Source organism: Suillus discolor (assembly GCF_016758755.1).
Source record: "Suillus discolor strain FC423 chromosome Unknown F5147scaffold_29, whole genome shotgun sequence".
NCBI lineage: Eukaryota > Fungi > Basidiomycota > Agaricomycetes > Boletales > Suillaceae > Suillus > Suillus discolor.
Window position 1 is genome coordinate 482,810 of NW_024541276.1, and position 22,102 is coordinate 504,911.

Below are 22,102 nucleotides of genomic sequence, written 5' to 3' on the forward strand. Positions count from 1 at the left end.
TAACGTGGTTATATGAAAAGCGCTCTGTGGAACTTAGACTTGAGCTATGTCAATGGTACAAAGAGCTTGGAGGACTCGGAAGTCCGAGTGCGAGTCTGCAACGGGGTTGTCCTTATATCGTCGAGCCGGCGCTTTGTCTAAATTTCCAAACAGGTTGAGGCGCAAATAGTATACCCAAAATCAACACCTGCAGGCAACCTCTGAAGTCGTACATAGCGGTAAACTTGGACCGTGGCATTCCGGAATAAATTGGCTCTCTATCTTTATGTAACAGGTCACCTTACACTCGTCTGGTCTAGACTGACCTTTCTTGGAGAGTTCGAGTACTCCGACATTCCTGATATCCGATTCCTTATCGGGATGTTTCCTACGCCATAGGGCATTGGGCATTTACCAACTTGAAGTTCAGCTGGTCAGGTCTTCAAATTGATGGTCCAGCACGGGCTTGCGAAGTTCATGAAACCCACGGCAGCCAAAGGCTCCGCGAGTGTGGAAGGTCACATCAGGGAAAACCTCCCGCGGGAATTTTGCAAATGCGACAAAAATTTCTCGAAATTCGCATAATATTTTCAAAAGTTGTCAACAAAGCTAGTAAATAGTTGCGTATGCGTGACAATCAGTGAATGGGCTAACAAAAAAGTCTCTACACAGTTCCAAAACGTTGCTGCTAGTCCAATCCCGAGGCGCAGAGCGGCCAAATTTCGGTATAAGATGTACACTGCGTCGAATATCTTTCACAGATATTATACTAACTAGCTGTTCCCCATTTTCGTATGATCGCGAGACCTTGTGCATACCATGATTTCTCTCGCTTGTCCCGGTGAATGGCGAAAACCACTCGACGTAGGCCAAATGTTTAGGGATCAAGATATGGGAGGGAAAAAGGCTAGCGTGATGTTTCTCGGGTATCGAAAATATAACCCGCACTTGGGCTACACGGTAACCTTGTATGATTCATCAGTGACTTGAAACGGTCAACCAAATGATATACAGACCTTCCACACTCTTCTCTCCCCCATTGCCACAGTTGACAAGAACTGTATCGAAACGTCCTGGCACGGTATTCCCTCGCTTATCTCTTCGTGCAGGCTGACAGTGAACTGAATCAATGGTAACACTTTCATCTTTATGGCCAGCGGAGTCGACCGCATTGTACCTGACCTTATGGAAAATAGGAAGCGAGGCGAAGGGGATATATACATGTCCAGCGGCATGTTCCACCTGAGCTCGAGTTGTTGCGTCTGGGCGAGTGTGAAGCACAATATAACGAGCAAGGGCAGCTCGAAAAAAAGAGGCACCATAGTCGTCTCTAAGGGAGTCGATGGTAGCGGCCTTGACAGATGGATGTTTCGTCATCTTGTATTCCCTGGCATACTGCATATCTGGCGGTAGACGCGATTGCGGCAATGGATCACCAGCGAGGCGCCAATGAACATAACTGGCGTGCCGTAGAATCTTCTCCTGCCGTTCAAGCCACAGAGTCATTTGACTGTACTCGTCCTTGTGGTTTGTTGCACGATATGCATCCTTGGCGAGGTCGATATGAAGTCGTTCGGTATATTCTGTATTATAGTTGTCAGTCGTGCCATACTCTTGAATCATATGGAGGTAGTGCCGGTAGGAGTGAAGCTTTGGAAGATTAAACTGCGTTCGGATGCCAAGTGTGACAAATATGTCTTTGTTGTCATGAAAACGGGTCAAAGCTTCATCGAGGAGTTGCAGTGTCTCCGCTGAGTGACATGGATACTGTGCTAAGTACAGGAAGTCGAGGAGTCCGCGAAGAGTTCGAACAAGCTTAGCGCTTGAAATGTTGTTGGGAAGGGGAATGTCGATAATAACACCCAGAAGAAAGCGGCAAATCTGATTGTGCTCAGCACCACTGACTCTTGCGAGACTAGAGATGCCCTTGTTGAAGATGCGAATATTATGGTTTGGAGGGAGTCGACGGCAACGGGCATCAATCTCTGCTTCTCCAAAAGCCGATTTGATCCAAGCAATCATGTGTTTCACGAGTCCTTGATATAGCTGGTGCAATACGTCGGGGGTAATCGCATGGAAGATATTCGACTTCGGAAGTCCTTGCCAGAAAGGGTGTTGAATAGGCTTGATCCTAAGCTCAGCACAACGTTCTGCAAAGCCAATCGGATCTTCATCTGCAATATTGAGAGCAGCGAGAATACTCTCAAGATCCCGTGGCTTGAATAGGGCATCTTTACTTCCAAGCTCACCGTTCGGGACATTGCATTTCGGACATTCACCTGTCATCGCGCCAGAAACAAGAATTTGCTCGGGATAATCGCCAACATAGCAAGCAAGAAGGGGATGACCACGACGGGTGATGCCATCACCACTACGCATATGTAGCCCATCTTCTCCGGCACTTTTGAGTGGTTCGAGGATGTGCCCCATACATGCGTGGAAGAGATTTGTGATAGTGCGGCGCTGAGAGGCCCGATTCTTGATGTGCTCAAGACGAGTAGTTGGAAGGTAAGCCAAAAGGATGTGGGCATGTCGTGAAGGTTTCCGTCGAATGTCTTTTGGTATGTTGCCGATCGTCATATATACTGGTCATGCTGTCTTATTCCCGAAGACAGTGACCTGAGTCTTGTCAGAAGAGAGAATAATCGGGATAATTGTCGCTCCAGGTTTTTCTTTCTCGATTTCCTTCTGTGACGTGTCAGTGATTCAAATCAGTTTGAATTTAGAGCTGAATGAGAGCTGTTGACAAACCTGTGTGCGCCACCACCATTTCCCTGTATGCATATCATGATATAACCGCATTGTCTTGTCTTTGTCTGCATAATGCCTTTCAGGTACGAAGACAAGGTATGGTGCAAATTCTGGATCTTCGTAGAGAGCCTTGACACATTCCAGAACATCTCGGAAGTACACGTCAAAAGCTTCTCCGGCAACCACAACCTCCTGGCGGCGAAATTGCGGGCGACCAGTGGGAAGCTTCTTATCAATGATGTTGTTAAGTTCACGAGAACTTTTATAAGAGAGCCCGAGACGGTCATGTACCTGGCAGATCAGAACATGGTGAGTTTGTATTTGTCATTTCACTTAAAACTTAATGACCCACATCGTCGATAGCAAGAAGATCAGTAAATGCTGTAGAGCCTGTGCCACGCATTTTGGCCCATAAGGCTATGTCGAAGTCGAGTTTACTCTCAAATGGTGCGTAAATGTTTTCTGACCCTGCAATTTTCTGACTGTAACCCTCGTAGATATGCTCACGTGGCATTTCCGATGGTCCAGAGACTGGAGCACCTGCAGTTGGAAGGGGAAAGTGTGTGATATATGGACTGGCATGACCTAATCGAGCTTCTGTGGCATCACGGGGATTTTGATGGTGAGCTCGAGTTTCTTGATGATATTGATCTGCCAGTGACTCTTGCTCCGAATCTTGCTCACCAACATCAGGTGCATTAAGAACTGCTGGCTCCCACCCTATTTCGCCATCAAATACCACCTCCTCATCCGATGACTCATCTGCATCCTTGTCTCCTTCTACTACTCCATGGTCGTCTGGCCATTCAAAGTCTTCTTCGGTATAGTGACCAAAAAAGTCACCTTCGAAATGTAGAACCTGACCACCCTCATCTATCTCATCAGCACCATCCATATTTTCATCGATGCTGTTGGCATAACCAGTGGATGGGTGATATTCTGGTGCCGTTTCAGTTGGTATGTGGCCCGCTAGTTGTGCATTGCTTACTTGCTCATAATGAGCAAGACACTGCAGATTTCGAGACTGTGTGGCATGGCGGTGATATCCAGCCACAGTCAGGCCTTCTTTTCCACATGGACGACATTTTATGTTGCCTCTGATACTGTGCATTGTCGAGGATGCGATGGAAATGTTGGCTTTGGTGCTTAAGTGGTGAGTGGTGACGAAACGAGGTAGCCGAGGTAGATTTAGTGTTTAGCTTGCGGGCGGAACATGAACCTTCTTCAATTCGAACCACTTGTTACAGGTTGTCTTCCCCCATCAAAATTTCCCTCTTTTAATTCGCTTCTTGCTTCACACTCATTTCGTCAGTCTTTTTCTTACAACTATATTTTACTTACCATGCCTCCAAAGGCTCCTGTGACACCCGGAGAAAAAGCTGCAGCAAAACGGCTGCAGAAGAAGGTTGAAATGGCATCCGCACACTCTGCTCAAGCAGCCACCCCTTCCGAAATTGAAACCTCAGAGAGCGTTGGTAGTAGGTTTTTTTTTAATGGATGAAGTGAATCTTTATGTCTCCTAACACCGCAGGGCCAATACGTCAAGCAAAAGAAGTAGCAATGAAAAATCAAGGTTTGTGTTGCCGACGCAGTGTCTATATTTGAACTCATCTGTTTGAAAAGTTTGGGCTGCAGACAAACCAGCAACCCGAAAACGTGCTGCATCATCTATCGCTGACTCAGGCAAAGGCAAACAAAAAAAGCTCACAGGTCAGTCGAAGCCTCATATTGTTAATATGTTCTCCTTACACTTCGTCCAGTAGGCACCAGCATAAAGAAACAGATTGTGCCACCAGAAGAATCCAACCATGGTACAGCCAGGCCACCTCGTCTACACAGTGAGTGTTATTTTTATTATTATTAATACTTCCATATTTGTTTCTAACTTGCTGAACTCGAGAAACTCGAGAGCAGGACATTGATTTGCCCTCATTGGACCAGCAGCCTGTTGATGGTCACGGTAACACGGCTTCTGAGTCTGATCATTCTGAGAATGATGACTCGGAATTTTTATCGAGTCATGATGATGAGCTGCAAAGCAAAAAGCCAAAGCAGCTCAAGGATTTATTTTATGACGAGGTATTTCCTACAGATTAATACCGGTTGAGTTACTCACATTGATGGTGGTTCAAAGACTCCTCATTTCGTCACAAATACTGTTAAGGCAGCCTTGAAACCTACAACCCGTGAGTTTTTTGTGGTGTTCTTGGGCATTATAGTGACTATCTGCCTAGATTCTTCCAAGCCAAGTGGCTCGTACACCACCTCCATGATTCCAACTTCAGACTCGGATGACGATCAAGCCACAAGTACTAGTCAAACCATGAAGGCTGTTACAAGTAAGACCAAGTTCAATGTATGTGATTCATGTTTTCTACGCTACGTGTTGTTGATGACTTATTTAACAAAGGATGTCCCTATTACCAAGAAAAGGGCCAAGAAAACTGTGCACAAGGCTGTGGAGGTATGTTTTGCATTCGAGTTGCATTCTGAATCTAGATTGGCTGAATTTACAGACTCCGCACTTCACTGCGGCACTATCAACCTCGAGCATTCCAGATTCGCTAACTCGTAATAGTACCCGCTTGGAAGACACTTGGTCTTTGTTAACACATCTTGTGTGGAACGGCAACAACACAATCAATCTCCTCAGTCAACAACCTCATATCCAAGTAATTCTTCATGCTGCCATTCAGCTTGTCGAACGAGAGCTGGTATTTGAGTGCTACTTTCCACGACCGAAACATCGCCACACCATGATGGTCAACTTAGTACTTGAAGCCGCATCATCAGCAGAGCATAAAGAAGTCTTACAGCGCTTGGAACAAGACCAAGCTTACATGAAAGCTTTCACCAGAGTGGTGAGTTTCTTGTCAATACTTTCGCAACCCACAATTCTCATGCAAGTGGTGCTACTGATTAGCCAGATGGGCGTATTGGGTTGATTCGCAAGAAACTCAAGGAGATTTCGGATCGCGTCGTTCCTGGTGCATATGGGGTCAAGACGGGTGATGACGAGAAGATCAACCGCCTGCTCAATCTCCTGACTTTCATTTACAAGTTTGACACCAAGGTTCGGTTTAGCTCATCGCAAATGTTGATCCTCTTTGACTTTTAGGACATGACAGGGCAATCCCATCTTGAGTCAGCCATTTGACCATCCCGCTATCAACACTGTATGCCAGTTAGCCTTTTTTACGAGTCAGGACCAGGTTGGGAAGAAGTATAAGGATCGGTTTGTCTCTGTGCTTGATGACAACGATGAACCCGAGATCCCGAGTGCCATGGTCTCAGCTGTGGTTACTGCGGTGCGTCGTATTCTAACTATTCAAGCGCTATCTCACTGTGTTCTACCAGATTTTTTCTTCCCTACTTGATCTGAAGTCCGTTGTTGATGTAGGTCGCGAGCGTGGTGATTTCGGGCAAAGTCTCATCGGCATGTTTGACAACAATATGGAAATGCTCAATGGAATCTACACCAAGGGCCCGCATGTTTACCATTCTCTCATGGCTCGAAAATACAAGGCTGTTAGGTATGTGCTAGTCTCGCATCTTTGTTGCATGCTGCTCATAACTTTCTGCAGCAATGTGGTTGACTTTGCATCCGCCGAGTTGAAAGCAGCATTTGCGCGAATCGATTTCGATGGGATGAGTATCGACTAGGGCATTCCTGATAGCACAAGGACTTTGCGTTACAACTTTTGTCTCATTTCCTCGTTTTCATATCTTGTGATTTGCGATATTCTAGTATATACCCTGATTTAATCACATTATAATCATTTTGTTGTATTCATGTGGATTTTTGTAAATTTTCACCCATCCGTAGAGGGACTTGGAATATTTTAATGTATTTTCAGAAAGTCAGAAAATTTCAGAAAATCTTATGAAATCTTCGCGGGAGGTTTTCCCTGATGCATTATCAGTCAGGTAAGTTCAGCCTATCTGTGTGTCTCCCAGAGTCAAAGCCAACGTAAAATCAAAAACACTCATAAAAACATCCACCTTCAACCCCTCAATCTCCCCTTCCTTTGCAGTAAACTTCCGTCTCCATGTAGCCTTTGCCTCACCATACGCCTTTACACTCAACTCAAACTTATCAATCTGTTTTCACCGCACATCAAGCTGCCTCCGCATCTCAGCAAACTTCTCAGTGAATTTCCCTTCTGCATCTTTGGCGCGCTTTTCAAAGTCGAGTTGGATCTGGGATAGAGCTTTGAGCCGTGTGATGAGGTTGTCATGGAAGACGCTGAAATTGGTATACCAGTGTGCTAGTAGATCAGATCCGACCTGCGATACCTGATCCCAGGAACAGAACTTGAACATATAGTACGAGGGAGAACATCTAGAACATATCCAGGACGGTATAGGGAAGGGTAGGGACTATAATAATCTATGGTAAAATGATGTATCAGCCCACCCTATGACTTGTAGTGATTAATGTATCAGGGTTTTACTATAACTATAGGCAGTGATACATCAATACCACAGGGACAGGTGGCTCTTGAGCGGTGGAACTTGAGATAGGCCTTAGTAGCTTTAAGATCATCTCCTGCTCGAACGTAGCAATCTGCCGAGTTACGATAATATTGGAGCTTCTCAATTCCTGTCGCGGTCGCCGCGCAATCACTAAAGGCATCGGCAGCCACGTTAAAAGCTCTTTTTTGGTCACTGAGTGAGGCCACTCCGACACTAGAACGTGCAACTTCTCGCAGTTGATATGCTTCACAAACCTTCGCTTTACGATGAAGGTTAGCACGTTCGAAGCAGTGGATAGCCTGCGGGTAGCGCTTGTACGAGAATAGTGAGTGCCCGAAGTATGCCCATTCTTCCGGAGTCGAGACGGGATGAGGGACACAGGTTCTGAGAGTACAATTCTCGATCTGGTTGCGAGACGTCCAGAATTTCTGAAGGAAAATAGTTATCAGATCAAGTTACGCCAACATGCTGCTCTCAACGTACACGCATCGGCTCTGATCTATCAGATTTGTCAACGATCCATACATTCTTCTTTGCTCGAGTGATTCCCACATAAAGAAGTTTGAGCTAATAAAAGTAAGCCGGAGTTCATTTCAAGGATCGGTGTGCCTACCTCGCTACAAACCCCAGCGTATCGCGCCTCGTCTCGTTCAAAGTTCGGTGCATACCCTCGACCGTCTACCCCATTGAGAACTATGTGCCATCGCGACAGATCTATGGCAGAATCCTCGAAAAAGTTGTACAGCAGCACCTGACGGAAGTCAGACATCCATCAGATAGCAAACTTAGCTTTCTCACATCATCGAATTCCATGCCTTTGCTCTCATAAAGCGTCCTGCATACATATGTCAACATGAAAAACACAGAGCAAAGGAAGTCTTCATACGACTCACATAATTAGTCCAATTTGACCAACCTGGTCTCGGAACTTCTGACGTGCTGCATTGTCACGCACGAGAATGCCTATATACCTTATCAGTGTATGAATGAAACCTCCAACCAATTACTTTACATAGCTCGGCCTTATCCCTGGAAGAATCCTCAGGAGGAAAGGAGGGTCATCATGCAGGACCACTTACCTCATCTGCAACCAGAACTGTTGATGATGAACGGTGTCTTTATCCCAATCAGTAAAAAATACAGGCTTCGGTCCGTCAACCACCTCCTTTTCTGGCCGAAGATTATCGATTGTGTTGGGCCAAAATTTTGTGATAAGTTCGACCACAGAACTTGCGCAGTTGATGATTCCACCGTGCGATCTGTAGTTGATCGCCAATTGAAACATCGCAGGCTGACGAGGACATGCTCCAGCGGAATTGACTGAAATATTCTGCTGCTGCTTCAAGTATCAATTCAGGCCCGAACTAAGTGGCTGTCTGCTGACCTCAACACGGTAGAGAAACGCTTTCAGATCACTAAACCTGAAGGAACTCTCTGCAGAGATCTCTCCAGCCCAGAACAAACCGTCTGGATTCTTACATAATTGCCTCAAAACTATAACAGAAAGCTCAAGGGGTTATGTCAACAAAGGATGGAGTAGCCACTTACATAATGCGTCGATCAGAAGGTTGTCTTGTGCTTCGTCGACATACCTAGTGCAGGTGGTAAGGAGTAAGATGCGTTGGTGGTGATAAGACATACAGATAATCGATCTGTTGGCCAGGGAACCTCTGGCTCCGCAAGACCTTGAGTATCGCATGCGTGCTATTTGGGAATATATCGTGACATTACTTGGGTGAGAAGGGGAATACGTCGTACCGGTCTGCAACATCATGATGACGTCGCTGCCTCTTCATTTTCGTATAATGCTCGAACATGTCGTACAGAATTCCCCTCTGATTCGCAAAATTTGGGTTAGAACGATGAGGAAGAAGGAGATAGGTTTGACGATCGAGAACTCCTTCAGGACAAGTCAATGTGTGTTCGGAGCCTTTGATGATTCCTGTATGTATATGTATATTCAGGAATTGTCAGCGTCGATGTAATACAAATAGCACTCACCCATGAATTCGCTGAAAACCAACCACGGATCTGATGGGGTAGTGTCAGTACTCTATAGTCATCACAAGAGAAAAGGACGCTACTAAGATTCTGGCTGAGATTCTGTGGAAAATAAGGCCAGTATTGATTTGTGAATACGTCATAGGTGACGAAACAGTCATGCGCATCTGCATTGAAGAAAACTCCTGCGCTATCTTTCTTGCTGAAGATATCTGCCGCGATCATTTTCGCCAGCTACATAAAGTTTCGATTAGCTTGGGAACTGTCTAGACGACGGATTGGGGCGCACTCGATCGAAAGTTAGAAAAAGAGGAAAGTGCTTATCCTCAAGTTCGCTGTATTTCATCGGCATATTCATCTGGGATTCGGGCAGGTCATTGAGATCAACGGGGCCCTCCTGAACACTTCGTGCCTTCATTTTTGCAAGTTCCTCCAGGGTATAGCCTGCTAACGCCAGAGATTCGAGAAGCTTCGTGAAATACTCCTCCACTCTCGTAGCGAGCACTCTGGATTTGGTGACGAAGATTTGGCGTGGCTTCAGCATGTCAATAGCACTCATTTCCCAAGCTCGCTGAATGCCGAGAATCTTGAACAACATCGTCGTGGTTTTTCTAGTTGAGTGTGATTCACAAGCTACTCATATTAGGGGCAGGACACTTACCCCGTGCCTCTGCGACCCAAGACGTAACATGACGTGGTACACTCGACAATTTTTTGTTCTTGAGGTCTGAACCAATATTGACCAGTAAATTCTGTTCATTGGGGCAGAACTTACGTGAGCATAAAGACGTGCTGTACATCTTGGTCTGCGATGAGACCTTGTGCAAAGATGAGAATAAGTGGCGAGCCAACTACACGATCACTCACTATGCAGGAACGCCTAAAAGAAGAGGTTATCGAGTCAATATTCGCGTGCCCATAAACCGTATTTATAAGCTTACTTGCGAGAATGTGACATATTTCTCCAAACTAGAAAATTGTTAAATGGAAACCAATTTGTATAAGGATGGCGAAAATGCATACACAAGCAAAGAGTGAAGCTATGACATGGATCAATGACCGCACAAATGACAACTGAAAATACTCAACGTGGTCGTTGTCCTTATCACTAAGATTAAGTGGGCTTCCTGGGCATTCTGGCTCAGGGTCAGCTAGTGGGAATGACCCAGGCAGAATCGCGCTGTATTTAGATAGGAGTGGCCGTTTCCGAAAGATACACCTGCACAAGCGATGATTCACTGAAATGCATCAAGAATCGAAAGAATGTCCTCACCTTCTACGATATTCTCTGCCCTTGCGTGCGAGATGACTACCCAAGGCATCCCATACTCTGTCAAGCTGAGCATCCATATAAATACCGTATATCTTGATTACTGGAGTCCATATGAGTGCTAGTGGCGGAGAGATTTGATAGTTTACCTTGTCTTTCGGACTGTCAAGACTCCAATCTCAGTATCATGCTGGATGTTGATGTAAAAACGACGTACCTTGCCATCTTTGTCAGGGACACAATCGATCTGGTACTGTAAGAAAAGGTCAGTCGCCTCGCTCTAAACGATGTACATGAAATTACACTCACCACTAATCGTAGGTCCTTTGTCATCTTGGCATCGTAGATGGGTATGCCTGCATCCGGCCCGTTAAGTCGCTTGTGATTATCATCTGAAAAATGGCCATTCGATAGCTGTCTGTGAAACGATGAGATCATTGCAGTAAAATTCTTCAGAAGACAGACTTGATCTTCTTGAAGATGATCTTGAATATATTCTTATCTGCTCTACGGAATTCACGCAAATGTTTGTAGGCCTGCGTAGATATGAGGATTCGCCACTCTCCGAACCCGTCCGCGTTGTCGAAATAAAGCGCAGTCTTCATATGCTGCACCAATTGGTATACATTGAGTCGGTCTGTTGGGCTCTCAACATCGGTTGACGAAACTTCAGGCGCAACATATTTGGCATACTCTCCCACGATTGGGAAGAGTAAAGCTTTGATGTCGCCTGCCAATTCCGTCCTCCGCAGAAGCGAGAAGTAGAACTTACAGAGAGCTATCAGGGGAAACGTAAAAAAAAACAGCGAATATACTCACCGAGAGAGCATTTTTCAGCTTTGCAAGAATCTGAGTAGACAATAATGCAGCAGCCTCGCTCGTGAGAGGCACAACCACACCAAGCCTCACGAAGAGCGATCGGTCGATAGACGTATGAGCTTTCGGGCGATTGCGATTGCGCACTTTCTTCTTGACGAATCTATCATTAGATTTGTCGAAGATCTCGTCTTCAAACGACCGTGCGCCAGAAAATTCCATACTGTTCAACGCGAAAAGTACAGGTAAAGCGCCCTCGCTGAAGCATCTGTGGTGGGTGATGTCCCTAGAGACATCCATCGCTAGAGACTCGGCCGGACAAGCTAAAAAGTTCATAGACAGATTGTCCAGCATCTTTCTCGCGATGGATGCTGGATATTCTTGAGATTTCGTTGGAAAGTCTGTCATGATCTGTGAGATCATTGCCTCGCGGCGATCCCAAACTGTTACAGAGTCAGAGTTGATGACGCTCGATGAAAGTCTACGAGATACCAGATATGATATATGCAAAAATATGGGGTGATGACAACATATGTTCGACCGTGGCTTGTAATGCGGTTGCTCCTGAACTTGACCTTGCGTCCAGATGACGCAAGGCGGCTCTAAGGCCTGCCTCGTTGACTATTCGATCTTTGGAGAATAAGTCCAGCATGGTCCGTTGAACAAGAGGGGCTTATGATGCGAAGTGTTTATATAAAAGGCCGGGGAACTTAGACTTTAAGCTGTGTCGATGGTACAAAGGAATGCCTCGAGCTTGAGGCAATTCTGCAAGAATGTTGGAGTCCTTATATCGTCGAGTCAGCACTCTGCCTGAATTTCCTAACAGGTTGAGGCGCAAATAGCACACCTAAAATCGACAGCTGCAGGCAACGTGGAGCTGTACATGAGGGATAAACTTGGACCCCCAAATGATCCTAGATTGTGACAAGAACACGACCCTTACGTAGGCAGTGGGACTCCTAGCCTATCAGATGTGTAAGTTAAGTTCAGTTTGGCATTCCGAAATAAATCGGCCAGGGCTAGGGTCACCTCATGTCAGAATGCTGACAAAAAGTTCGCGTCTACTGGACTATCGATATCTTTCCTGGAAATAAGGCTACGAGTCACAGGCTGGACCTACGGAGCGTGTTGTGATGGAAGCAGACAAGAGAAGCGCAATATGTTAATTTTTCGGAAATATCCTAAGTATTTTATATCATACAAGTGCAGTGTGCGCAACATGCTCGAAGACAAACCAAAATAGTGGTTGCAATAACGAAAAACTCACGTAGACTTAAAGCGCTAACTTTATGGCCTGTGCAGGGTCAGCCACCAAGGCTTGACTGGGTGGAGAAGCTCTGGCCGGTATATGGTTGCCGTGAGCGTCCCCACGTTCAAGCTCGGCGATGCGTGCCCTCAGAGCGGCGATTTCGTCTGCCTGATTAGGAACTATTTGGGCCTGAGCGGGAGCTGGCTGAGGTGCCCTTGGCTGCTCTGCAGGAGGTTGCGCGACTGTAGACGCTAGATTAGGCGCTGTTGTATGAGGGGCGCGTGTGGTGTGTGGCTGGTTCTGCTGGCCTGTGGCCTGGCGTGCGCCAGGCGCGGCTTGTGGAGATGATCCAGCTTGGGTAGATTGCTCGGCAGAAGCGGTAGATCCGCTGCCTTGGGTTGGCGGCGGAGTGATAGGATTGGATGTAGTCCTGTTTTCTAATTCGAGACCGAGGTGCTCATGCATGATGATGCTAATAACTAAAGAAGGTTTGGTGTATGTGCGAGTGAGGATGTGCGAACGGTACGACGAACTCGACGTGCGGCCCTTTTACTCTTCTTTGATATCCGATACTTCCTTATTAGAATGTTTCCCACGCCATAGGGTATTGGGCATTGTGTAATTTATGTTGACAATACAAGGAACAGCTGATCACGGTGATCTCAAATTGATGATCTAGCACAAGCTTGCGAAGTTCGTGAAACGCACGGCAGCCAATCCTCGAGTGTGGAAGGTCGTTATCAGTAAGTTCAGACCATCTGTATTGTCCATGTGAGCCCTCAGTCAGATCAACATGGCTAATGCTTTTCACGCCTCAGCGGCTCTCCGCATCCATGGCACTCATTTCTTACCATCAAGTGGTATCATCAACTCCGGTGAATATATATACAAGTCGAAAACGAATGTCAAGTCTGCTGAAGTACAGATCATCAAGCATTCGCCAACGCCAAGTAAGTGAAGCAGGAAAGAGGTTGCGACGGATGTTTTCTTCAGCCATGTAAGTACTCGACCCCAACACATGTTCTCACCTGAGTTACTTTGCCTTAGAGAGCTTTCTCGCGGGAATTCATTTTCCCTGCATATGCGGTACAACAAACGTTCTGGAACTAAGCGTGAAGATATTACTTTCGATCCAGATGACGTGATCCGCATGTATAATTCAAGATAAGGTGAAACAAGAATCAATGCATTGCTTTCTCGCCTTGATCGCTCGCGGGTTCCAACAAGGTTCATAACAACATCAGCATCGTGGTCGAACTTTTCAGGAATACAACAACCGAAGCAAGGATCCACGTCTGGCATCAAGCCCATCTAAATCATAGCAGGCTGAGCAGTCTGTCTCTTCCGATCAAAGCCTTAAGCCTCCTACCACTTGCAAAATATTTCGGAAATGTCTTTGGTGAGTCATAAAGTGCCGTTCTTGAGGCTGATACTCCCAAGGTTCCGAGTTCTAGTGATAGGAAAGGTATCTAGCTTTTTCCGATGCCAGGCTAGTGTTGACCGCGCGTTTTTAATAGTCTGGCCTCGGCAAATCATCCACGCATTTGGAGTGGGAAAAGAGGTGTGCCAAACACGACGTTTCAACGAGTACAGCTACTCATGCTGTTAATAGATCTTTGCGCACAATAAGCTAGGCGAGGACAACATCGACAAGGAGCTCATCTCACCTCGGAACGAAAGGTTTGTTCTCCACGATAGCAAAGTACCTGCCTGCAACGCAATATAGTCCAGCGTTCATCTTTGTACGTTCCCCTTGCCCTGCATCTGTCACTACTGCCAACTTCCTACTGCCGTACTCTAGTATTGTCTCCAGTCCTTGAAACCATCTCTATCTACGACTAACGACATTTGTCTCGAACATTCGCTCTTCTTGACACGGTGTCCTCTCTTCATTATCGCTTGGTGTATCTTCTATATGATTATTAGACTATCTTTATAGCGCACTAGACGTAGCCATTGTATCTCATCATATGGCATGGATGTATCCTTCTATGTAGTTGTTGAATTTTATCAAGCACGTATTGCGTTGTACAATCACATGGCTATCACAGACGCGGATATCAAAAGGTATACAGAAGGAGGGAGGGGACCGTCGAGCACAGTGAATGGTGGATCTCAGGTGGCGCACGTAATCATGTTGGAAATCGTACTAATGACGGCGAACCAGTGGGTTGTTGGCGATTATGCAGAAGTACTAGTACACCAGTATACAACTACAGTCAACAGCGACGACAACGATAACGAAAGAACTCGAAGGTATGTAACAACATTCCCGGACGTGAAGGTATTCCAAACCCAGACATTCTAGGAGGCTCCCGCGACACACGGCGCAGTAGCCGTTCTCAAAGATCTAAGATGCCTGTTGACTTGAAGCCAACTCAAACCATTTATGTTTTGAACTCGGTCGACACAAGGGAGCCAGGCGGAAATGATGCGAGCGATGGTTTCAGCATCTATTAGAAACTCGGATAAGTCCAAAGCCAATGATCGTAGGGAGGTATGTTGTATTGGCTCGGCATCAGGATTGATGTCGATAGTTGCAATCTTGATTGGAACTTGTAGTGTATGCAATTGTGGACATAGACCGATCGCTGTGAATAATCCACGGAGGGAGATTTCGGAAGAAGGAACACGGTCACCTGAGTCATCGATTTCCAGAGTGCGGATGTGCGGCCAAGTAGACATAGCTTGCAAGAGCATATCATTGTCCAGGTAGATGTAGAAATTATTAAACATGAGCTTCAGGGTTTGGAGCTGTGTGAAGCAAAGGAAATGCGGAATTGGTGTCAAAGACTCGTCGTCTCCCACAAAATTGTCATCATAACAACAAATGGAGATTTCTTCTAGAGTCCGACACGCATTGCAGTGGGACAGAGCATGAAAGAGTTGCTCGGCCTGTTCTGAAGAGAAACGGTGGGCTTCAAACTCGAACTCCTTCAGCGAGGGAAATTGCCAGTGTTGCATGACTGTGATGATGTCTCCGGCATCGTAGAGCTGTTGAAAGGAAAGGCTTGTGATGTGAAGGAATGATAAATTCACGATATCTTGTTTTGGCAGCGAAGGATGGTCATTATACCCTTGATCAATTTCCAATTTGCGAAGGGTAGGGAGGTGGGAGAGATGCTTCCATGTTGCCCAGTCGACCATTGGACAAGACAGAGTTACAAGCCGCGTGCACCAATGAATCCTATCGGATAGGAAGGACAGTTCATTTGCTGTGCTGCCATCACCATCGCATATTCCAGGAGTGTAGATGCATAGATGCTCCAGAGCAATGCAACGTGTCACAAAAGATTGCAAACCCTCGTCGACGCTCAATAGATGACATCGGTGCAGCATGCGAGGCAGAAAGAGGTTCAAATATGTGGTGGAAAGACTTAATGACTTCAGCCTCGGAAATATGCATGCCTCGGTGGGGATGACAGAAAGAAGGTGCGGATGATCAGATTGTATGTCCAATGTGCGTATACGGGAGGAGTGACGCAGAAATTGATGGGCCTCATGGGCAGATAATGGCTCGACGCCTTTCGACCAGGGCTCGTCCCGCTATTATGTAGACGCTCAGTGAGCCGAAAAAAAACGAACAAAGCATAATGAAGTCGTGCACTGACCCTTGTACCACTATGATATATCAGTGGATGTAACCTCGCTACACAGCCTAGCAGTGGTTCTAACTCATGGATTTCAGTCCACAGCAAATTCATCGCAGGCTCGTGGAAGATTTTGCATGTCCTTGCAAGTGCTGCAAGCAATTTCCGGGTCGATGATGTTTGAGTAGATGGTATTGTGTTCACATAAGCGAATATTTCCAGGAGGACTTCGGGAATAAGTAAAGCCTGATGCATCAGTAGAGTCAGAGCTCAAAACTAGGTTTGATGTAAATCCAAAAACACATTGCCTACTACTACTTACGTGTGGGCTGCTTAGCACAGATACAAGGACGAACCGTGAGAATTCAAGCGAGTGAGAAAGCCATTTGAGTCTCCTCACTACCAACCATGATGCCACGGCGGCAGATGAATTCTCTTTCCGAATGGATCGTTAGGGCATGGCCAGGCTCGAGGGCAGCACCTATCACAACAGTCTCAGGTAAATCTTTCCCAACAATCCAAACCAGGTAGTACTGCTAGTTTCAGCAGTGTTAGTAGGGGAGCCGTTGGAAGCTTCAGGTCATCAGAGAACCGATGAACAAATGAGAATGTTATTTAAAGCAATATATAATACAGCATCACAATAATCTTCGTATATTTGCTGACCGCTTCCACATGAGAATATTTGGCATTGTCGAGGAATCAACAATTTGAAAGCACACCAGCTGAGGAGCGATATTGGCTAAGTAATCTCTTTCATTTGAATGGGTGTACAAAAACATAAATGGGCCCAGGTTCATAAAGTTTAATACAGACAGATACTGAGAGGGAAAAGAAAGGAGGTTGCAATCTGTGAAGGTGAAAGACACTGCGATGATGTTATTAGTAGTGCGGGTATATGTCGTTTGGTCCGCAGGTAATCTTGCAGTTAATTTGCTCGAGGGTTGAATTTTGTGCTAGACTCGAAACACTACAGGACAAATCTAGAGGTGAAAAAAAACGACAAAGTGTTCCCCAGTCAGCAACGATACATCAATTACCTGTGAAGATAATGCTCGAGCCAAGCAAACCACAAGTTCCATGGCGAAAGCAACGTTCAAGTTATTAAATTGTTAGCTGCTAGATGTCGATTGGGGATCCGTGCGAAAAAGCATTGCCTTTGCGGAGAGCGGATGTGTTCAATACGTGAGTGACAGATCAACTTTTGTTCCGCTTTGACTTTTGACGACATCTGCTTGAAAATTTTAACTGTCGTCATTAATGTGACAATTTGTCAAGGTGTAATGAAAGCAAATACCTTCCAGAGGGTGACGATATGCTCACCACGCGAGTAACAATTTATTTATATGCTGCTTGCACTTTTGATGGTATTCTCTTTAGATATCGAATGTCTGAGAGTTGTATCCCACTTTGGATAACGTCACAAGATGTCGTAGCCTTGCGCAGGCACTACATGTTTATATTATAGTGCTTTGACTCAGTACTTGACGACAGTGGGCCATGAATCGGCTCAGTATTCCACTTACTATTCTATGTATTTGCAGTAAGTTCTCCGAAGTGAAAATGTTCTGTCCTGTCATTAGCGCGAAGAGCAGAAAATACAGACATCATCATGATGCCACTGCATCTCTTGAATTCGCATCATCTGACTTGAACGGTGCTATTAGCGTGAATGCTAGATAATGCAGGGGCCAACCACAGCGAACTTTCTTTCCTGTTGGTGGCGCGAAGACCAAAAATACAAACATCATCATAATGCCGCTGTGTCTCTTGGATCCATACCATCCAACCTGAATGGCGCTATTAGCATGAACATTAGACAATACAGAGCCCACCACAGCATCACTGCATTATTCGGAACTAGCCTATCAATCACAATTAGGCTGATCTACCAACTGAAACCAGATCATTCCCATGAATCGCGATAATGAATTGCTAATGATTAGAGAAAACAACCCTTCTAGAGACCCTATTAGCATGAGTACTATATAATACAGAGCCCACCACAGTGTTGCTTTATTTCTTGGATTCAGCCTATTAATCACAAGCGGGCGGATCCACCAACTGAGACCAGATCATTCTCATGAATCGCGACAATAGATTGCTATCAATTAGAGAAACAAACCCTCCTGGAGACCTGAGAATAGAGGGAGTTAGCATTCCATTGTCTGGCATCCGAGCTAAGTATCCTGTTCACTTGCAAATCTGATCATACATGTGAAAAATTATCGAAGCACTCTTCAAGGGACTTCTGAGCAGTACCAGACATTTTCATTGACTCAGATAGGACCAGGGAATAAATTGACGCATATTGGCAAAATCAAATTCATCTGATACGAAGACACAACATATCATAATTATGGGTAATATATAAGGCTATAGCGAGAGTATCACACAAGAAGTAGGACGAGCAGGAAAAATGGAAAGCAACTAGTCGGAGTCAAATATGGCGTCCTCCATCTGCTGTCTCTGGGCGGCGAGAGCATTGACAGACATTTTGGAAACGACATTCGGCATCAAGTCCTCTCGATGGTTTCTTCCAAAAACTTTCCTGCACATGACTAATTTAGCTATCCAAACGAATCACTGACGCTGATAGCTTACCTAGTCCACCACTCGAGAAGTTGATTTATCCTGGATCGCACAGCTGCACCCGGGGGGGCTTCAAAAAAGTCTACGATATTGTTCCAGAAAACATGATAGTCGAAATCCCCGTCTACAGTACGCCAGGAAGTGATATTGGAAAGCGCGAATCGAATCTGAAGATTTCAGTTTCACAATTAGAATAAAGTATCGATGCTACTTACCTGGCAAGCAGTATACGCGATCGCGCGAGGTGTCACTTTTCTCATGCCTATAATAGAGGCAACGCACGTCTTGACTTTGGCTTGATCCGACCATCTCCGGGCGCATCTGCAATTCTCAATGATATCGGCGCCATTGCCATTGCCATCGACTTCATTGGCAGAGGAGGGGTGAAAATGGCCTTGAACCCCTTCAATACAATGAGCTGTGAATCAGTTGCAAGAATTAGGTCACCCACCATAACCAATAACTTCGACTTCATGAGCCCGCGCTCCAAATTCTTAGCATCAGCTTCATAGTTCTCATACATAAACATTGGCCACAAGTTTTTAGACACGATGAAAGAAGTCGTACGGTCGCGAATGCCAGCCTTGATGCTAAACAAAATGTCAGCGACATGCGAGTGACAAAGATCATCACATACATTGGGTCCTCCCAATGCCACTCCGCTGGGCAGAGTAGTCGACCACACGCATCGTCGACGAAGCCTCGATGGTGCTTGTCGTCGGTCCTGATGAGTGGAGTCGGGCAATGCAGAATATTGATCCATGAAGCAATGAGGTCTTTGAGCGTTCCTGTGTCGTCACCACAAGCTGAGTCTGCACCTTGCTTGAGCTACATCGAAAATAAGAACCGGATGTGACACATTAATGTTGGGATCACCTTTCTGAGCATATCCTCCGACTCCTCATGCTCAAGAGTTGCTAGCCTCTCGTGAATCCATGGTAATGATTTGGCGAGTTTGATGTAGCTGCGTTGAAGGCGGTCTTGTCTATTCCTGATTTTGAACAAGAACGTCAAGACAGACATGATGAGCACTTACTCAAGAGTAGAACCGCTGTCTCTGTCTTCACAATGCTGATCATTTTCAGCGACTAGGTCCTCTATGGGACTGTAGAGGGCAACCATACGACGGATAGCTCGTCCCTATGAAATGTAGTAAGTTGTCTTCCTACAATTAGGTATATTGAGTTGAGTTTGAGAAGTTCAAAATGTGCAAACCTATGTTTTACCGCCTTGTCCTGCTTCAAAGCTTCGACCTCCTCCATAAGGGCAGTAATTCTCCGCTTTGCCCTAGCATGAGGAGATGTCGGAACACAAAGCGATACTTCTCTAGGAGAAACAGAAAGGTCTCCCGCAGAATCGTCCCCGGATAGAGTCATACTGAAATTTTTGAGAGGTGGAAGAGAGTGAAATGTGAATGAGGGAGAACTTCGCGGTCAGAGGTCGTCTTATATGCTTGTCGTCTATGCTAATGACCTGACATAGGACTTAAACTCAAATAGGCAGGTGGACTTTGACCTTACATGGTAACTGTTACAAGTAACATCGGTCGCGTGGCCCCCCTATCATTTTCCCTTCATCCTCGCCCTCACCATCTACCGGCTCGTCCTCCTTTACCGACTTTCCGTTGACCGGATCCTTGGGACCATTCCCATCCCTCGCATCGCCCGCCTCTATGCACGTGCATGCACGTTCCTCCTATTGTTACGAACTAGGGTAGTTCTAACAATGACAACTCGACAGAGTTTGCGGTCGTTGAGATTCTCAGTCTCTCAGACAAGAGAGAGTTCTATGGACTTAATCAAAGGAGTGCTTTGACTAAGAATCGGGTTTCTAGACGACTTAAGATTGGAGATCTTAAGCGAAGGAAGTTCCAGGTAAAACCTAGTAAGATTCAAGTGAAGAATACAAGTGTAATACATGTGCTTAAATGGATCCATATGTGCGCACAGACCAAGTCATCGTGAGATAGTAAGTACAGGTCCAAGAAAGGAAGGCATATCATATGAGTATAAGAAGAATGAGATAGTGTTGTAACATTACCCCCTTACTAAGTGTGAAGTCACTGACTTTACATATCTTGGTTTTCCCAATAGATAGGGTCGTCAGAATAGTCAAGCTGATCGTCTCCTCCTCCGGTAAGGTACTCTGCCTGTCGGAGAGCTTCCTCTTCCTGGCACTGGTGGACGTAAGCTTCGTCTAAACTTTTCTCCCAGTGAGAGAGCTCTTGGTAGAATCCTTCATCCTTCCAAGTGAGTGTAGTGGGGGAACATCCGGTGAATTGGTGGCAATATAAGGAGAGATGTCCTGGAGAAAGCTCCCTACATATTCTGCAATAATAATCGGGGCAGTTTGTTTGGCGATGGCCAAGGGTTTTGCAGTATCTGCAAACACAATTTTCGTCTGGTTTTGAGGATGAGGGTCGGATTACGGGGGGAGCGGGACAGCGACTGAATGCTTCATCATCGCTAGAGGCTCTTTTCTTTCCCTTGCCTCGGTATCCGCGTCTAGGGGATCTTCTTTTCCTGCTAGAAGATTCTTTTATCTGGGCTATGTCTTATCTAGCTAGTACGTAGACTGAGGACAATGGCATGGGGATTTGTTCTGCTTCCGTGATTAGCTCAGCGTACTCTGCAGGGGCAGTAGGTCCAAGGGCTTGCACAGGAACGAGGCAGTCTACGAATGTCGGTGGGGTGAGTGTGGATGGGATAGTCATTGGTGGATGGATGTGTAGCGCTTTAAGCGCTTCAGCAAGTTCGATGGTTTCATTGGGGGAAGAAAGCGACTGTTCCATGGTTATTTCTTCGTGCGTGGAAGAGAAGGCGGTGTAAAGGTTTTCTGGGTGCTCTATAGTTTCTTCTGGAGCAACGACCGTATCAGACGTGGTTGCAGATGCTGTCGAAACTATTTGTAATGCAAGTTGGGTTTCTTCTTGCAGGTTAACGATCATGGCGTTGGTAATCTCCGTGAGGCTGTTAACAGCAGCCAATAGCTTGTCAGACACACAAGGAGGAGGAATAGGAATTCCACCATCATAGGAAGGTGGTGGGCGAGCGACTCTGGAGACTCGTTCAGCGATGATGTGAATAACTTCCTGGATATCTGCCCTAACCTCCTGAGGGATAAGACACAGAGTGTAAGCGTGAATGCATTTCTGTAAATGCATGATGCCATGCTGAACACGTGGTTCTTCCACATGTCGAACGAGTCTTTCAATGAGGTCGGTGGACCTGATGACATTGACGAGGAGGTTGACGGAGAAGGCATTTCGGTTGATAAGGATTTTGTTGATTTCAATGGCATGTTGGGGACAGAGGATTGCGGCTTCGATGAGAGTAAGGTCTTCGATTTCTGAGATGAAGGATTCAAATCTTCCTTCAT

The 22,102-nt window shown here is 45.8% G+C and overlaps 5 protein-coding genes across 5 annotated transcripts; 1 reads left to right on the forward strand and 4 right to left on the reverse strand.

Moving 5' to 3' along the window:
* Positions 1-499: 499 nt before the first annotated feature.
* F5147DRAFT_761177 (uncharacterized protein) lies at positions 500-3,765 on the reverse strand (the record flags this gene model as incomplete). Its single annotated transcript, XM_041440516.1, has 8 exons — positions 500-587; positions 652-944; positions 996-2,466; positions 2,599-2,667; positions 2,731-3,021; positions 3,083-3,270; positions 3,415-3,638; positions 3,719-3,765. 8 exons carry the CDS (start codon positions 3,763-3,765, stop codon positions 570-572), a joined length of 2,601 nt encoding a protein of 866 aa, XP_041292663.1. The 3' UTR covers positions 500-569.
* Positions 3,766-4,072: 307 nt separating this feature from the next.
* On the forward strand, positions 4,073-6,393 carry F5147DRAFT_800592 (uncharacterized protein; the record flags this gene model as incomplete). Its single annotated transcript, XM_041443265.1, has 13 exons — positions 4,073-4,208; positions 4,262-4,303; positions 4,366-4,440; positions 4,494-4,568; positions 4,631-4,809; positions 4,865-4,916; positions 4,965-5,086; positions 5,141-5,194; positions 5,247-5,591; positions 5,654-5,803; positions 5,859-6,038; positions 6,088-6,263; positions 6,315-6,393. The coding sequence occupies 13 exons, from the start codon at positions 4,073-4,075 to the stop codon at positions 6,391-6,393; spliced, it is 1,665 nt and encodes a 554-aa protein (XP_041292664.1).
* A 444-nt stretch (positions 6,394-6,837) lies between these two features.
* Positions 6,838-11,945, reverse strand: F5147DRAFT_800593 (P-loop containing nucleoside triphosphate hydrolase protein; the record flags this gene model as incomplete). Its single annotated transcript, XM_041443266.1, has 29 exons — positions 6,838-6,976; positions 7,027-7,148; positions 7,206-7,634; positions 7,690-7,773; positions 7,820-7,957; positions 8,005-8,041; positions 8,100-8,169; positions 8,219-8,235; positions 8,286-8,542; positions 8,591-8,700; positions 8,755-8,798; positions 8,848-8,910; positions 8,965-9,148; positions 9,208-9,237; positions 9,291-9,441; positions 9,497-9,818; positions 9,869-9,934; positions 9,983-10,025; positions 10,075-10,087; positions 10,149-10,176; positions 10,231-10,247; positions 10,297-10,426; positions 10,481-10,580; positions 10,627-10,639; positions 10,695-10,730; positions 10,787-10,895; positions 10,943-11,244; positions 11,297-11,736; positions 11,786-11,945. The coding sequence occupies 29 exons, from the start codon at positions 11,943-11,945 to the stop codon at positions 6,838-6,840; spliced, it is 3,654 nt and encodes a 1,217-aa protein (XP_041292665.1).
* Positions 11,946-14,846: 2,901 nt separating this feature from the next.
* On the reverse strand, positions 14,847-15,748 carry F5147DRAFT_800597 (uncharacterized protein; the record flags this gene model as incomplete). The annotated part of the gene is made up of 1 exon (XM_041443267.1): positions 14,847-15,748. Exon 1 carries the CDS (start codon positions 15,687-15,689, stop codon positions 14,847-14,849), a length of 843 nt encoding a protein of 280 aa, XP_041292666.1. The 5' UTR covers positions 15,690-15,748.
* Positions 15,749-18,562: 2,814 nt separating this feature from the next.
* Positions 18,563-20,100, reverse strand: F5147DRAFT_653149 (uncharacterized protein; the record flags this gene model as incomplete). Its single annotated transcript, XM_041433749.1, has 9 exons — positions 18,563-18,683; positions 18,737-18,891; positions 18,940-18,986; positions 19,007-19,142; positions 19,176-19,314; positions 19,362-19,552; positions 19,601-19,715; positions 19,761-19,864; positions 19,951-20,100. The coding sequence occupies 9 exons, from the start codon at positions 20,098-20,100 to the stop codon at positions 18,563-18,565; spliced, it is 1,158 nt and encodes a 385-aa protein (XP_041292667.1).
* Between the last annotated feature and the right edge of the window lie 2,002 nt (positions 20,101-22,102).